Below are 18,091 nucleotides of genomic sequence, written 5' to 3' on the forward strand. Positions count from 1 at the left end.
GGTCACCTGACTCACTCGCCTTTCATGGGTGTCAAATGGCTCTGCAAGAAACTGATCTGAACCTGACATACAATACTCTTTACAAGTTTCAGATAGATTGATGTAACTGATTGTAAAACCGCACAAGTACATGAAGTCGTTTTTGCATGATTTACAATGATGTGCGTTATACAATTTTAGATAAACTCTGAAGTGTTTACATTTAAAAATTTCTTTGAACTCAAATGTGCTGCTAATCATTGAAATTTAAAAAAAAATGTAGTATTATCCTGAGTTTGTATTTGACATGCTCATTGTAAAGAGACAATGGGGAAATAGCATGCACTATTGCATGTATTCGGCCTTATGGTACCTCTATAACATGTATCAGTTTTCTCAGTCATCAAAAATTTAACGTCTTTCACAGCAGGAAATGAAAAATAAATGAACCTGTCTGAACTCTTCGTGGACCTAACTTCACTCTCAATCCAAAATTGAATGACTCAGCAAGGCTAATATACCCAATTAATTTGTTTTAAATATGGCAATTTATATTTATTAACTTATACATTGCTTGATTCTTTTCCAACATCCTTGAGTTTCAAACATTACATTAAAATTATATATCTGTGGCACATCATTAGACCCTGAAAACATTATTTTAAGCAGCGTAGTCACATTCATAACACAAACTGTACATTCAGGATGGTAAACAAACACGCACTGCATTCAGAAAGGTCATTGAACATGGCACAACACTGTCTCCCTTGAGGAAATAAGCCCATTGTGTAAAATAATCCACCCCTGCTTGGTTTGAGTTTCCCGGTGTAAATAATTCAACTCTGTCCTCTTGTAAAAACATATATACTATTTGCAACTTAATAAGCTGATTTCTTGGATATGGATCCACACATTACCAATAAATTTGTAGATGAAAAGTGCATTTTCACCAGGGAAAATGAAGATGATGGAGAAGAAGAACATTGATAATTTTGCTAGAGCAAATGGATGCAGAGCTATACTGTTCAATGGCTACAGGCTTCAGTAATCATGCAACAGAATGGGCCCTCTGTTGGTTGCTAATGCAAACTGCATTTACCACTTCGCCCACTTACAAAAAGTGAAACTAAAGGAGCACTTTCAAGGAGGCCAACAGGTTACAGTATCTATGAGGAAGGCAGAGGAGGGCTGAGTCAAGTCACAGTGAGAAACAAATGTCTTTATGAGCCGTGGTACTGTGATGGCTGTTTTTCTAACAGGCGCAGGTCTTCTGAGCGCTCTCGTCGTTGGTGCCGTCTTTGACTTTCTCGTTTCCCAAAGCGGCCGTATCCAGATAATCATCCAGAGATCCCAACAAGTTGTCCACATCTCTCTTGTGAGCCTGTAGCACCAGTTCTGTCACACGAGTGAAGGCCTGAAGGAAGGAGGAAGTGAAAAATAAACAATGAGATAATAAATAAGAATGCAGCAGGGACTTCCCTGTAGTATTTGTGCACATTTCTAATGTGAGAGACAGTTTTTTCGGAGATGAACCCTGTGTCCTACCTCAGCGATGTTGGTGTTGGTGGAGGCGCTGGTCTCAAAGAACTCCATCCCATAGGTTTCTGCTAGCTGCAATATCCAGTTGGATATGGTTAGAAGTAAGTACAACAAAAGGTATTTCATAGCTTTAGTTAGTTTTCTCCACAAGAAATGAACCCAGGGTTTAGGAGACTGGATGTTAGTAGTTATTAACTGGCCTATCAATTTGTTTTTAAAGACATATTCATACAAATTAGCAGATGTGCTAGGTCCACTTTGGACAAATCTAAATAAAACTAGAATTACCGCCTCACGGTTGTATGCCTCCGTCAACCAGTCAAGTTGCAGTTTACTTCCATATCTGTCCAATATGTCATCACTTCTTCTTTTTTTCCTATTAGACCGTTGTGTGATATTGTCATAATTAGCCTATTAGTTTGTGAGTTATGGCCGAGAATGTGTTTTGTGAGGTCACAGTGACCTTGACCTTCAATCAGTTCATCCTTGAGTCCAAATGGAAGTTTGTGCCAAATGTTAAGAAACTTGATCAAGGCGTTCCTGAGATATAACGAGAATGGGACGGACGTGAGGTCGCAGTGACCTTTAACACCAAAATCTAATCAGTTCATCCTTGAGTCCAAGTGGACGTTTGTGCCAAATTTGAAGAAATTCCCTTCAGGCGTTCCTGAGATAACGCGTTCACAAGAACGATAGCAAACCCAAAACCAAAACGATAAAAATATAAAAACTCACATTCTGTATAAGCAAAGAAAGTGGTCAAGAAAGCTACATTAAAAAGTATTTCCGTTCTATAGTTTGTGAAATACTTGCCAAATTAATAACCAAAACTGTTAGATTTAGTTGTGTATCCTTTATAAATGTCTGCTTACCATTTAATCCTGGTCACCTTAGATCACTGAATATATAGCAGAACACTGGAAACAATGACTTGGATGCTTTTGTATATCTACAACATGTTAGGTTTTCTAGTTTCATATGATACCAGTATCTTCACTCAAGTTGCGAGAGCAAAAAAGAAATTAGTGGCATTAAAACAAATTTGCGTTAACGCGTTATTATCAGGTCAACTTTGACAGCCCTAAATAAACCCCACACAATAAGGGTCAATCAAACCTTGCTTCCTTGGTCCTTTGACACCTTCCTCCTTCGCTCCTCATCAGACTTGGTTCCTACCATGATCATCTGCACCTTCTCTGGCGCATACTGCAAAACAAAAACAACAAAACACACGACAGACAGCAGAGAGATGAGGGCCTTCATCATCTTGTCACTCACACTAAGCCATTAGATGTGCAGCAAGCATCAGCAGGGGCACTGAGAGGTAGTACGAATACCGGGTCACTGTGAAGGGCAAGGGAGTGAAATGAGAGTGCTTACTTCATCCACATCACTGGCCCACTTCGCCAGGTGCTGAAAGGAGGACTGGTTTGTGATGTCGTATACAAAGACGATACCCTGTGGACAAGAATCCACGAAGAAGGATTTAAGAACAAATCCTACAGTAAGTCATGAAGGTAACTTGTTCATACTGTATGGAGGGATCACCTGTGCACGCCTGTAGTACTGTTTGGTGATGGTCTGATAACGTTCCTGACCAGCCGTGTCCCTGCACAGAAGACAAAAGCCACATCAGCAGAAGATCACACCGTATGCACGTCAGCATACTGTAAATGCAATAACAATATACGTAACATAACTTACCATATCTGTACTCGAACCTTGACTCCATCTACTTCTAGTGTTTTCATTTTAAAATCAACTCCTACCAAATAAAAAAAGAAGAACATGACATTTTATTTCACAGAGAATCAGAGTCAACAGCACATACCAGCTGCAAACACCTTCACAAGGTCAAACCGGAATCACTTAAGCAACTGTGACAAATTGGTGAAAAATCCTGCTTTACATGGGCCATTATGTGCTTGTGAGCACTTAATGAGTGTTGCTCAGGGACACTATTATCCCTAATGAATAGTATCTCAGGCACTGCACAGTGTCAGCTTTTAAATCATCGAGTCTCCACAAGGGGGTTGTTGTGAACTACAGCTGTGTCTTTTTCTGCTCAGTAACAGGACAAGAGAGCTAAGACATGTGACAGAATAACACCAGCTGCCAACAAGTACTGATGCTTAAACTGTATATACTGTAGTATTGTAGTTTTGAGGTTATCTATCCTATATTATCAATGTGGCATATTATTTCCTAGGGTTGCACCGATACGATACTGACTCAAATATGTGGATTGGGTATCGTGACAATGGGCTGATCTAGTATCGGATACCATTATTTAATAAATAACAATTCAGTACATTTATATCTATGTATTTATTGTTACATTTTGTTTTACAAAGTTAGGAAAGAAATGTTTAAGTCAAGCCTGATTCTGCCTTACACATAAATAGTTTTTATCGCCGTCACTTCCACACAGTGAGGAAAACAGCTTATTAATTAAACACTGGTATCGGATCGGTACTCGGTATCGGCTGATACTCAAAGCTTAGGTATTGTTATCATTATCGGGACTAAAAAAAGTCGTATTATTATTAGTTTCAATTTATGATTCATCTACTGCTTATTTTTCCTGATTATTTAATTAATCGTTTGAGCTAAGAAATTAGAGAAAATGGTGAAAAATACCCATCAAACTTTCGTGAAGCCAACAACATAATAATAATTTATCGTATTTCAATGGAATCCTATCGTGAAAAAATCATATATCGAGAATTACGTCTTCTAAATCCATAATTACAAGCACATACAGACTCAAATTTTTCAGAAAATCTGGTGTGAAATGTTTTGAGGGAATACCATTTGAAGATTGCGGTTTTGTTTATACATCACACTTTACATTATCGTAATATATTGTATTAATCTTATTACTCTGTATTTGTTTATGCATGTAAACATAGTCGGTGTATAGCTGGAAATGTTTATTTTGCCTAAAACTGTTAGTGTTATGTTCATTTAGCACTAAAGTTCTTAATTAAATGAGAAAAAATACTCAGTACTTTTCATTTGTCAAGTATGTAATTCACACAGGGGTATACAGAAATAGGCTTTTCCATGTGGTTATTTCATATAGACAGATTTATTTATTGAATTACCAGAAAACAAGCTATATTGTGATATATGGTTATCAAATATATGAAATGACCAATATCAGGATAGAAGACTATGGCCATATCACCCAGCCCTCGTAGGAATAGCATGTATTAATGACGTCAACGATGGCACTGCTCTATTCAAGTTTCCCAGTGAGCCATGACAGTGTGACAGTGCAAAAAAATAGACAAAGAAAAGACGACGTTTCGATCCTACTTGGATCTTCGTCAGGTAAAAATGTTTGAAGAGTGGAGACCACACCCATATTCACACATAAAGAACACCAACAGGCAAACAAGCTCTATGATGGCAGGTGTGATTCATCCAAAACAAACAGTAAACAGTAAACAATTCAATAAAGTACATAGAAAAAGTGCAAAAAAAAACAGCAATACAAAAGCCATACTTCTAAATATCAAACATATGTTTGGCTATTTATAAATATTACTTCATATTCATGACAAACAATGCTACTTGTGGGATACAAAGACATGTTAACACCTTGTCACTGACACAAGCTTGCATGTTTAAAATGTGTCATTCATGCGTCACTTGAGTGTGTCTATATACTGTAGCTTAATATCTGCAAAGCTGTGCATTCAACAGGTCTGTTTAACCTGTGTGTTAGAGCTTTCTCGTTCCCACATCTCTGAAAGACACTGAACCAGTGGTGTAGTGGAGGCTATACACAGGTATAACCAACTCTTCTTCTGGTGGTTTACAATATACCCACCTATCAACCAAAAAGCCATTGGAATATATAGGAGCGTATACCCACTTCCTCCTCGGTTACCCATCTATCTAGAAGTACATCCACCTCATCAACAACCACTACACCACTGCACTGTGCTTGTGAGAACTGGGGATGCACATCTGGAAAGGAAGCTGTCGGATGTTTACCAATAATCACAACATCAGGGATCTAAAAGCAAGGAGATTTTACGTACCATACACTTTTTCCAAATAACTGGGTTTAATCCCATGTAAAGCTCTCCTGAGATCCAGCTCTCCAACCTTTTGCCCCTGAACTCCCACTACACTACAGCCCTTTCTATTACAGTCACAACAAACTATAGTCTATAGCCTACAATGAAAGTATTTTTCTTTGCTTATGTGGATATAATTTACTCTTTTGTGTAGCCTATTAACAGACCCACCACTTTCCTCCAAGTCATCAGTTCTTCACACAGTCAGGAAAAGATCAGGCAGCTATGATATGAAGCACTAATATGCATATCACTCTACAGGTCTCATTTACAGAATAAAACAGGATATCACACTTTGAGGGCAGAACATTAATAAAGTTGATATTCTTTTCCATTGTTAGTGTGACAGTTACCAGCCCTGCTTTCTCACACCTCCTCTGCATCCTTTATCTTCATCTAGAGGCACATCTGTTAGAAAATGTAAATGTTCTAGGCTGGGCTTTCTTAGCACACTGACAGTGTTTTTCAGTTAGTTTCATGGCTGTTATGACCTGAGGCACTTTGCACTAATCCTTCTAGCTAAGTAGGCCTGCTCACACACTTTGAACAAATGGGGAAAACTACAGTTTTACTTTTCTGAAAATGCAGTAAAAGTGTCATTCATTCTGTAAAAAAAAAAAAAAAAAAAAGGTATTCACTGATGTGTATCTGGTTCAACCTGATGACACAGAGGATGAGTTTAGAAACAGGCTGAAAACTTGTTAGATAACTTACCAATGGTGGAGATATGTGAAGGATCAAAGTCACTTTCTGTGAACCGACGAAGCATGCACGTCTTCCCGACCCCAGAGTCTCCGAGCATCAGCAACCGGAACAATACGTCGTATTGTTTAGCCATGATAATAAAAACTAACACATAGGAGGAGAAAGCATGACTCTTCCATGGAGCTGTGGGAGCACTGTTGCTGTGCGCTGCGTTCACTGCCCCTCGGAAAATACTACTTCCACACTCGGAAATCGTAAAAACAAAGTAGAAACCCCATGAGAGGAACTCATAACAAATCGTCTCGAAACCTTTTTTATAACCACGTTGTTTAAGTGGCTTTTTCTTGAAATATAACAAGTTATTTTGTGGTTCGGTTCGCGTTTAGTGAGTTATAAAGACTGTAGAAACACAAACATGCTGATTTTATGCTGAGTTCACGTGTATTTTATCCATAAAATGTATTAAATGCATCTCTTTTGCTTATTGTTTTTTTTTGTGATCGCAACCTTCTCATCTACAGTCTTAACACTGCGTAAAAAATACAGTATGTTATTTCCTACTTTATGTTCCTGTTGCTTCTAAAATATTTCCTACGGTCCCTGAATGCAGCATGCAACCTGCATCCTTGAAGAAGCTGCCTCTAGCAGTGGGAGTGTCAGCAGGGACACATCACCCTGAGCTGATCCCAAAATCAATATTTAAACTAACAATATATGCAGAGCTGTAGCTAAGTATTAGAGAAACTGAGACCAAATTCCCCCTAAGTTAACCCCACCCACCCCAGCACATTTGGACTTTTTCCTTTTATAGGGTATCATCATTTAAAGAGGACATATTATGCTTTTTTGCTTTTCCCCCTTTCCTTTAGTGTGTTGTATAGTCTTTTGTGCATGTAAACAGTCTGCAAAGTTATAAAGCCCAAAGTCAACGTCAGAGGGAGTTACTCTCCTCCACAGAAACACTGCTCCTGAACTGCCTGAAAAGCCTTGCTTGAAGTCCTGCCTTTTCTTCCGTAACGTGGTGATGTCACCAAGAAACACAATTGCATAGTACCAGCCTAGCAGATAGTTTAGCACGCCCTAAAACAAATCTTGTTAGAGCGGAGCTGGAGTGGAGTCCGAAGAGTCTCTTTTGCCGCATTCAATTGTTCCTCTACACTGCCGTTACATAACGTTGGTGGAGAATAGTAAATCCCTAATTCACGGTCATTTATTTATTCTAGCATGAAAACAATAAAAACTTAAAATTTTCAACCAGAATCAGGCTTTAAAAAAAACGATATGTAAAATCCCTCAATGTAAACTCTTCTTGATATTATCTAATACCCAAACATTCCCGGAAATATAACTAAGGACATGATCTCCGTGTAGTGATGTTACGTGCTGTGCCGAGGCTTCGGAGCGTGTGTCGAGTAATCCAGGAAGTTGTCTTTGAAGCGCGTATCGAGGCTTGTATCGTTTTAGACAAATTACGTCATTGAAGACCAGATGAAGCCTCGTACGATTAACCTTTTTGCGAACCAATTTGCTGAAGAGCTTCAGTGCTTCATGAAGCGTCATCTCGCCATCACTACCTCTGTATTCTCACTAGTAGCTTGAGTACAGGCACCTGCCTCCTGATGCTCCTATTGTCTACTTAAAGGTACAATGTGTATGATTTGGCGGCATCTAGTGGTGTGGTTGCAGATTGCAACCAACTGAGTACCGCTCCGCTCACGCAACATGGTGTACTTCGTGAAGTGGACCCACTCCCTATGTAGATATGAAGGGCTCATTCTAAGCTAACGAAAACACAATTCTTATTTTTCAGGTGATTATACACTAAACATAGTTATGAATATTATATTCCATTTCTGCTAATAGATCAGCTGACATGTTACACACTGGTCAAACTCAGTAGAAAACCAATGAAATCTGAATTGTCTTTGTGCCCTTGACACCACAATTCAAATATAGTGCTCTAGAAACATTTAATATCCTCCAATAGTTCATAAATTATCCCTCTTGATTGCTTTGATTCTATTAGTTTCATAAATTTGACTGAACACATCTGATTATTTCATTAACTGGGATTAGAAATGAGTTCACTCAGCTGTTTCTCTCCAACCCCCAAACACATAAAAAGTAGTAACTTTGGAAGCTTAATGTACAAAATGTATCATATGATGTTATTAAAAACATGTCGAGTCACAAATACATCCCAAAAGGATAAAATAGTTTTATTTATAGTCTCATAATAAAGGTATGCCTCAACTTGCAAGACAACCGTTGGCAGTATGTACAACATACCTGTAATTTCCATGGAATGGAACAAACAAATATTGATTACGTACACACTAATTTACCTCTGCAAAAAGGAAAGAAAAGAAAAGAAAGATAAACGTTCCCAGCACAGGCAAATATTTCAAGGGAAGGCTTTTCTTTGCAGAACTGACACCATTAAAGAGTATACAGTGTTATATACTACACACTGAAATGGACTTCCATTAACAAAAATAAAAGGTCGCTGCCTTTGAACTGCATTGCGTAACATTCAGTATCCATTAGGGGATTTTTTTTTGTTGTTATACCCACATTTTATCTGATAATGATAATAAAAATAGAGGAAAATAAATAGTTGAACCTGTGGAAAATCCACTAAAACAGCAGGTCAACTTGTTCATCCCCCTGTGCTCTCTGGAAAATCTCAAGCCAAACATAAGGGAGATCAGACATGAGGGTAAGAAATCAATTTTCGGTGCGTCACTATAAATAGAGGGATTCTTTTTGATTACACAAACATTTTCAAAGACAAAAACTTCAGCCACCTACACTGAATAAGGAGGGTTGCATCTTGCATAACAGACATTTTTTTTTTTTCAAAAGCAACTTCACATTCTTTTCTGGAAAAGTATGAATATTAAAAAGGTAAACACTCCCTAATTACCATTTTGTGAAAGGTCGAAAAGTCTCACAACTCCAATAGATTGCAGAGGTTATCCAAAAAAAAGAGAAAAAAACTTTTTTGTGTAGCTTAACTAAAGCGTCATACCTTGTCATCTCCATATTTTGATTATGAATGGTTAACATGAGGTTTGAAAAGAGCTTAAAGTCCTTCAAAACTGCAGAGCTGCCTCACTTTGGGGGTCTTAAAAGTTGTTGCTGGGCCACGAACGGAGTGACGGGATGCTTGCCAGGAGGAAAAAAGGAAGGTAGAAGCGTTTTATACATCATAGCACCTCTCTCACGCAGTCTCCACCTTGTCTCCTGGACTGGCGTTAGAAGGCAGGACTGAGTGCGGACAGGTGAGAGGAGTTGGGGCTGGTGGGCAAAAAGAGTCTGTTTGGAGAACTGGGTGGGGTGGGGGCGGGCGATCCGAGTCTAGCTGGGCTCCACGCGAAGCTTCTTTCGGTTGGGCGGCTCATCTGGCTCTGATTCAGAGCTGGAGTCGGACCCGCCGTCGAAGGCAGACACCGCGCTGCCTTTGCGGTTTGTGTACAAGCTGCTGTCAGAAGAGTAGTTTGTCTGGAGCTGAGTGTTCCCCTTCGCCTTCTCCAGTGCGCGAACTGCAGTTCCCACACACAGAAAGACAAAGAATGCAGAAGATCTCATTGAATGCTGCATATTGTAACTGAAAGACTACCTATACTTTAGAGGACGGAACCTGCCAAAATCTAAAATGAATAAACAAATAAATGGCTTGATTAATAAATAAATATGCAATTAAATGTACCAAAAATAATATTAAAACTAAATGAAGGCATTAATTAATTGATCAAATGTGGCATAATTTGATATTTCTGTTTTAATTTGCTACTTTTTTTTTTATTTTACCTTTGTATTAATTCCCCTATCTATCTACTCTAATTTCCCCTTTTATTTATTTTCTGAAATTTAAACGTATTTATTTATTATTTATTTTAAATAGATTTTTACATGTATTCATTCATAATTAAATTGTATGTATTTATTTAATAATAGTTTTATAATCTTGCCGAGACAAGTCAATACTGATGAGAATGAATAAATAAATGTAAAAATAAATCTAAAATACATTTTAAAGTTCATATAAATAAATAAATAAAAGGGGAAATTAAATAGAAGGGTAGATAGATAAGAGAATTAATACAAAGGTAAATAAAAAAAAATAAGCAAATTTAAACAGTCGTTTTATGTCACATTTTATCCATTAATTAATGCCTACATTTATTTTCAATATTATTTTTAGTACATTAAAAACATAAATTTGTTTATTTATCGGGTCATTTATTTTTTATTTTGGCAGGTTCCATCCTCCATGTACATCACACTTCATCATAACAAGACATTAACAACAACAAAAAACATGCACATGCAAAACTCCACTCACCCTGCTGCTCCAACAGTGCATTCTGCTTCTTTAAGTCATCGATGTCTTGCTGGTGAGTATGGTTTTTTCGCCTCATGTACTGGATGTACTCGGTGGCTTTGTCTAGAATCTGTGCTCGGGAAGCCTGTTTGACAGAACTCTGTCAGCAAAAAGTTCAGAGAGCCATGGGGGAAAAGCTGCAGTGTCTGTTCGTTCAGGCAGAACAACATTAATATGTCAACAGTTTATGCAGTCATCACAGTGCAATACATGTATGCTTAAATTAGTTTTTAATATTGATATAAAATAAGAGTACAAAAACAGGACTATTCTAAGGGGTCAGCAACCTTTGGGACTTGTCCTAACATTGACATATTGCAGAATAGTTCCTAACACAAAAGCACTAATCTTCTTCATGTTGAAGCACTATCACACCTGCATACTGAATTATACCAACGCCTGCTGCACTTGGATTTCATTTGAATGATTTACTGACTGATAAAATAGACTGTAGATACAAACATATCTCTACCGGTTAAAAGTGAAAGTACACTGAGGACATAAATTGGACATACAAACATATCTCTACCAGTTAAAAGTGAAAGTACACTGAGGACATAAATTGGACAATCTCAAAACTCAGAGTGCAACACACATGGATGGCTTTGCTTGACAAGACATCTTTTAAAATGAGCCCATGATTTTCACATTCCTCCTGTTTAGACCTCTAAGGCCCGGTTCAGATCTCACGCATTAACATGTGACTGATTACAAGCGGACAGCTCTGAGTAGAGGTTGTGAATGCACCCAAGACCCATTGAGGACGCATTGAGATCTGATCGCTCCACAATCAGAGGTGGTCTGTGCCGTATATGGACATATTTGTTTAGCAGTGTGTACGTGAATGTTTCCTGGACCACACTGAATCACTGACTACTCTACAGACTTCCTGCTTGGATCCGCGGGGTCTCACTGTGCTCCTCATGTGAATAGACAGGCTGGCTCTATACGTAGTAACGCAGAACTTCAGTGCACTACTCCCTGTCGGTACAACTGTATTTTCTTCATATGCTATAGCAACATGTTAAAACATATCTTATCTATAGGCTATATATCTACAGAGTATCAGACTAGTAGGCATGGGAAGTGCATTGCTGCTGCTGTATTTCTGATGTCACAGAAACCACTGAGAGTTAACCTTCTCATTTCTCAATTTTGTGCCTCCTCGTCTCTCCTCTTGTGACCCGGAAATTGATCTCAGCACTCCATCTTGAAGGACATGCCAATTCCTTAGATGCAGCTTGAGGATCGAGGAGTCTATCCGGGGGAGCTATAAGTGAGGATACACCGGTGTATCCTTTGCAGGAGTTTTTTCGGCACCCGCGGCGTATAAAAGAGATGTGACGCACAGCTGGAATGATCTCCAACCATGGCAGGACTCTACAAATGTAACTTCTCCTTTTCATTTCATAAGCTGCAGCTATTCACGATGATCAAACTTTCTGCCCTTCACCGTTTGTGTAGCGCCTTGTAAAGCGCTGTTCTAACCCCATTCCTTAATGACATTTCACCTTGATATTACATGTTTATTATTGAATGTAGGCTAGACCCAATTCAACTGCTATAATCGTGACATGATGTCTACAAGTGCAAACAGCTGCTGACAGCAAATTATTATATCAATAAGAATATTCTCTTGCATTCAGCACTAATTTGCTTCGTGTTGTCATATAGATAAAACAGAACTGTGTTTGTGTGTATAATATATATCACTCATTCATATACTGTATATAATATATGTCACTCTTTATTTGTATAATACTTTTCATACAAACATTAGTAGTGCATTATATAAAGGATATATAAAAAGGCCTAATATGTGTGTTTGCTTGTTAAATAAAAAAAAAAAGTAAAAGACATCTGTACATACTTGTCACATTATGCCATGGTGTGAATTGAATTAACAGTAAATATATAAGTTGTCATGAACACTGTTACGCTCATCTGACAGAGATCATAAAATACGGCGGTATAACAAAACAATGGACGGCTGATGATGCAGCTGTGCTGTTTAAAATGACGGCTCCGAGGCAAGGATGTCTCATTTGTTAAATGCCTGTTGCCTCGTCTCCTCTCTCATGCCTCTTCCTCGTCTCCTCTGCTTCCATCTTCCGTGGGTGGGACTAAGATGTGAGTAGAGGAGGCGAGGAAAGGAATCGAGGATGTATAAACAAGGAAATGAAAAAAGGCCTTGTGTGTTTTGGATGTTAGGTGATGTCGGTGATGTGACGGTGCTTTTGTTCCGGTGCTCTGCACAGATGTGACACCCGCCCACCTGCTCTCCCTGGGAACCGCTGTTAGACAATAACCTTATATTTTTAGGTTCATAAAATGTACCCAAATTCACATCACTATAGACATTCCTGTAATATTACATCACAACGTCTCTTGTATTAGCCATGTGTTTATTTGCATATAGAGGGGGGATGTGAGATCTGATCGCAAGTGGTCACTCAAGACGCATGTGGAGACGCATTCTAATGCCAGGTGTGTATTTGCTTTGATGGCTACAAACTGGAATAATGTCTGATAAGGCGGTTGAATGTTATGGACTTGGAAATGCAGCTGTTGAGCTGCAGACTTCACCACTGTGGGTGACCACTGCGTTTGCAGAGCTGTGAAAACAGCAAGGAAGCACTGCAGTGAAGGTTAGAGAAGCTGCGTTCTCACCTGCTGGTCATCTGTACCAGAGAAATGCAGCCGTCTCCTGAGCTTTATTTTGTTTTTGCTGGCAGTCTTCAGGTCAACATACAGTTCTCATGCATTGCAAAGGTGCTTTGCATGTGCACAGCAAAGTGCAGTAAAGGAAATAAGGGCGAATGGTTTCATAATGACTATTTTGCCTCTGCTTGTTTTCCTGCCTCTAAGGACATGCAGGTCAGGCTTATACTAATAGTTTTCTAGCATTAAGGTAGATGAATGATGGATCTAAAAGTGGCTCTTTATGTGATCAAGGTTGCTCTCCCTGAGATAGACAGCTGACATAAGTCTTACCTTAAAAAAGGAATCAATATCCTTGCTGGTACTTATGGAAATGTAGAAAATGCATAAATATTCCTCTCACCTTCTCCCCTTGTAATGCAGGCACAGAATCTCGTAAACCGTGGAAGCTGTCTTTAATGTGGTCCCTGCGTTTGCGCTCCAGCGCATTGTGATGGGCTCGCTTGTCTGCCTGCAAAGGGACAGGCAAAGTTTATACTTAAAAAGCAGGTCATGTATTTAAAAACACACAAGATAAAACGAAGGAAGTCACAACAAAGTGTGTTACTTCATTCCCATTAGATTTTTAACATTTAAGAAGAAGACAGGGAGCAATGTAAAGCTGCAAAATGCAAATGCTGCAGCTTTAAATTGCAAATAAGTAGAATAAGTCGTGGTTTCATCTTCCACGGGGTCCTTGTGTGTATATGTGTAAATCTAATTTCCCTGCCGCCATAGAGCAGGAACCTGTGATGCGAGTATAATGTTTACAGAGAGGGGATCTCAACTGAAGACGTGCTGTTTGCTTTAACTTGCTGAAAGGGTTGAACCAGCATATCCTGACAGTCTTATCTAACTTTTTCCAACGACTGCCCTTCACAGGAGCTCAATATCAACTCCAATCTCTACCTTCTCTCTGCTGTTTTAAATGGACTGAACAGAACTAATATAGATCTAATCTTGAGCTCAGTATCTTCCAAAGCAAAATAAATGCATGCTTATCTGGTGCAAAAGTTTAACTCACCTGATGACGGCTTGATTGGCAATAGACATAGACTTGACACGTGTGTCAAATATGGCCTAATATGGCTGAATGAAGATTTCTTGATCTTCTTATAGTTATCATACACTCATTGGAACAGTTTACCATGTCAAGTACAGTAAACATTTTATAAAAACAGGACAAATATAGTATAGGATAAGATTTGTCATGGATGTCATGGCTATACACATTTTTAATTGTATAGCTGCATTGCCATTAATAAAAGCTGCCAATGATAAATATATAACATGGGAAACAAATCTTCTCCTACACTAGGGCTGTATATTGGCAAGAATCTACGAAAATATGTATCTACAAAAAAGAAAATACGTATCATGATACAGGGGTAAAGATGCACTAGATGAAAAAACAGCATGGTTTTTGCCCCAAACTGCATGTGATTATCATAAAGTGGGCATGTCTGTAAAGGGGAGACTCGTGGGTATCCATAGAACCTGTTTTCATTCACATATCTTGAGGTCAGAGGTCAAGGGACCCCCTTGAAAATGGCCATGCCAGTTTTTCCTCGCCAAAATTTAGCCTAACTTTGGAGCAATACTCTGAAAGACAGCATAGCAGATTTTTGAAGAGATTAATTGAAAGTTGTTCTGGAGAATCAATACAGTATCACAAAACATAATATCACGATACTCATGTGTATCGATATTTTCTTACACCTCTATCCTACAGAGTACTGTACAAAGAAACCACTAAAATCATATCTTGCTTTTCATATTAAGGTTTGAGCTATCCTGTAACATAATAAATGTTCACAACTGTACAAGCCTGGCAGTGTATATGTATACTGTGGCTCTAAGAGGATCCAACGCTGGAGATCCCAGCTTAATCAAACAGGGGGGAGGGGAATCCATGGCTCTGAGAAATATGTGACCAGATCGAGGATCTGACACCATTTCACATGCATACTCAATAAAACACCACGGCACATGTATGTGCAACTAAATGCAGTTGGTTTGTGAACCATGGGGGATTTAGATGTGCATGTACAACACAGTATGTTTGATGTTGCATTAGAGAAAGCAAATGCAGTGTCAAGTCCTGCAGCAGCAGCACTGGTTTCTCGTTGTAGGAGGACATATTTGAAAAGCTGCAGGGATATAACAGCTGAACTCGGGCACGTCCCCTAATCGACAAAACATGAAAACATCAACACATCCGTCTCTGGTGTTTTGCACAGTCGCCGTTTGGGTTTTGTTGCGCGTGTATTCACACAATTACGGTGACAGTGAAGGGGCCAAGATGGACGTTTAAAGACTTGAAAACAAAGTTACTAAAGTTAATACTCACATTCAACTACAATTAATACTCAACATGCATTACAAACCTGATGAAAAGATGATGAACAATCTAAATAAATATAAAACCGCATCCACTATACATACACATTGTAATGCATGGGATATAACTAACTATGACAAAACAACAATAAACATCTACAACACATTTGCTGAGAATCCCAAAAGAAATCTGCTCAGAATAACCTCAATTGTTATAATATAACATTACATTTTAATTTTTAAAAGGCATGCTCTATGAGTTTCAATGTATTTTGACTTTGAATGTGACTTTTCCTTTAATTTTCTCCACAAATGTACAGTACTTCAAATTTCACATATATATTCATATAACTAGAGTCAATGAGCAGAAATCCCATGTGATGTTCAGCAAACATACTGTATGCTGTATTCACAGTGAAGGTGTATTCATATATATATATATATATATATATATATATTTATATATATCATATTTTATCAAGTTTTCAAGGAGACATATTTCATCATATTATGTGTAATATAATATAATATATAATATAATAATAATAAATAAATAATAATGTAATATATAACATAATAATAATATATATATTTAAATATATCGTATTTTATCAGGTTTTCAAGGAAATAGTTTTCATCATATTATGTGTAATATAATATAATATAATAATAATAATAAATAATAATAATAGTAATATATATATAATATAATAATAATATTATAATATATAATAATAATAATAATAATATATATAATATAATAATAATAATATAAATACAGTGAGCGAAAGTCGGTCTACGTGCTTTTTGGCCGCTCCCAGCACCTGTACCGTAATTGCACAAATAGATATGCATCAAAAAATCCAATCGACGGTACTTGACCCGACTTGACCGCAGTAAAAAACACCACGCAACTTATTCACCATACTGGACTTCCATTAACAACCTCAGCCAGTCAGTTAGCACCTGAAAAACACTTTTATTTCTCCCTATTTGGCTCAAAAATCCAGTTTTTAGCAAAGAACCCAGCTAAGCTAAGCTAAGCTAAGCTAACTAGCTTCAGGTTGTCAGTTAAAGTTGCTGTTTGGCTAACACACACACACACACACACATATATATATATATATCTGTGCTACTAGCTACTTCTCTAGAGGGAAACTAAACCAACATACATCGCTGTCGACTTCGATGTCATCGTTTTCGCTCATTCTTCGGTAAACAGGTTGAAGAAGAAAGGAAAACAAAGCAGCTGTCAAAACAAAAAGTGCAGCGACAGACAACTGGGAGGCAAATAATAAAATCTTTTAGCAACGGGCTGAGCTTTTCGCTGGCTGCTACAGCAGAGACATGACGATCAACGGGTTTCTCTCTAACACGTGATTCGCCTACACATGGACGAGGGGAACAACATAAACAGCGCAGGCGCGCCCGAAACAAGGCATTCTGGGTAATGGAGTCTTTCGCTAACACGGAGAACGTTTGTGCTGTGGTGCTGATTCTGGAATATGGACTATGTTTCCCAGAATCCCACGGGGGTTTGGACGCGCCCACTAAAAAATATACCGTTATCTCCCTACAAGTTGCAAACACAGCAGGAACACAGGACCTTCAGTGTTTTTTTACATGTTTATATGGTGTTATGGACTCAAATAGAGCATTTTTGTTGAATATTTAAATTGTCATGAATAAAATCAGTGATGCTTCAAACATGCATGCATGTAACATACTCTCTCTCTACCTGTCATGCAAACACAGCAGCCTCTCAGGACCTTTCAGTGTTTTTTACATGTTTATATGGTGTTATGACTCAAATGGAGCATCTTTGTTGTATAGTTATAAATAAATATATTAGATCTCATTAAATTGTCATGAATAAAATCAGTGATGTCTTACATGCATGTAACATACTCTCTCCACCTGTCATGCAAACACAGCAGCCTCTCAGGACCTTTCAGTGTTTTTTTTACATGTTTATATGGTGTTATGACTCAAATGGAGCATTTTTGTTGTATAGTTATAAATAAGTATATTAGATCTCATTAAATTGTCATGAATAAATGCCTTAAACATGAATGCATGTAACATACTCTCTCTCTACCTGTCATGCAAACACAGCAGCCTCTCAGGACCTTTCAGTGTTTTTTTACATGTTTATATGGTGCTATGGACTCAAATGCTCTTTGTTGTATAGTTATAGATAAATATATTACATGCAACATCTCATTAAATTGTCATGAATAAATGCCTTAAACATGCATGCATGTAACATACTCTCTCTCTACCTGTCATGCAAACACAGCAGCCTCTCAGGACCTTTCAGTGTTTTTTTTACATGTTTATATGTTGTTAT

The 18,091-nt window shown here is 38.0% G+C and overlaps 2 protein-coding genes across 3 annotated transcripts; both read right to left on the reverse strand.

Moving 5' to 3' along the window:
* Positions 1-508: 508 nt before the first annotated feature.
* LOC141783645 (ras-related protein Rab-15-like) lies at positions 509-6,481 on the reverse strand. Its single transcript, XM_074661044.1, has 7 exons — positions 6,324-6,481; positions 3,223-3,283; positions 3,067-3,127; positions 2,899-2,976; positions 2,635-2,724; positions 1,525-1,590; positions 509-1,393 (listed from the first exon to the last, which is right to left on the reverse strand). Exons 1-7 carry the CDS (start codon positions 6,445-6,447, stop codon positions 1,232-1,234), a joined length of 642 nt encoding a protein of 213 aa, XP_074517145.1. The 5' UTR covers positions 6,448-6,481; the 3' UTR covers positions 509-1,231.
* A 2,027-nt stretch (positions 6,482-8,508) lies between these two features.
* Positions 8,509-17,131, reverse strand: LOC141783938 (protein max-like). Of its 2 annotated transcripts, none has more exons than XM_074661548.1 (4): positions 16,914-17,131; positions 13,766-13,873; positions 10,663-10,786; positions 8,509-9,859 (listed from the first exon to the last, which is right to left on the reverse strand). In XM_074661548.1, the coding sequence occupies exons 1-4, from the start codon at positions 16,947-16,949 to the stop codon at positions 9,675-9,677; spliced, it is 453 nt and encodes a 150-aa protein (XP_074517649.1). In that variant the 5' UTR covers positions 16,950-17,131; the 3' UTR covers positions 8,509-9,674. The 2 variants fall into 2 exon arrangements, with proteins under 2 accessions (XP_074517649.1, XP_074517648.1); XM_074661547.1 differs by having other exon boundaries at positions 10,663-10,801; positions 16,914-17,128.
* Positions 17,132-18,091: the final 960 nt, after the last annotated feature.

This window comes from Sebastes fasciatus, chromosome 15, assembly GCF_043250625.1.
Source record: "Sebastes fasciatus isolate fSebFas1 chromosome 15, fSebFas1.pri, whole genome shotgun sequence".
Lineage (NCBI taxonomy): Eukaryota > Metazoa > Chordata > Actinopteri > Perciformes > Sebastidae > Sebastes > Sebastes fasciatus.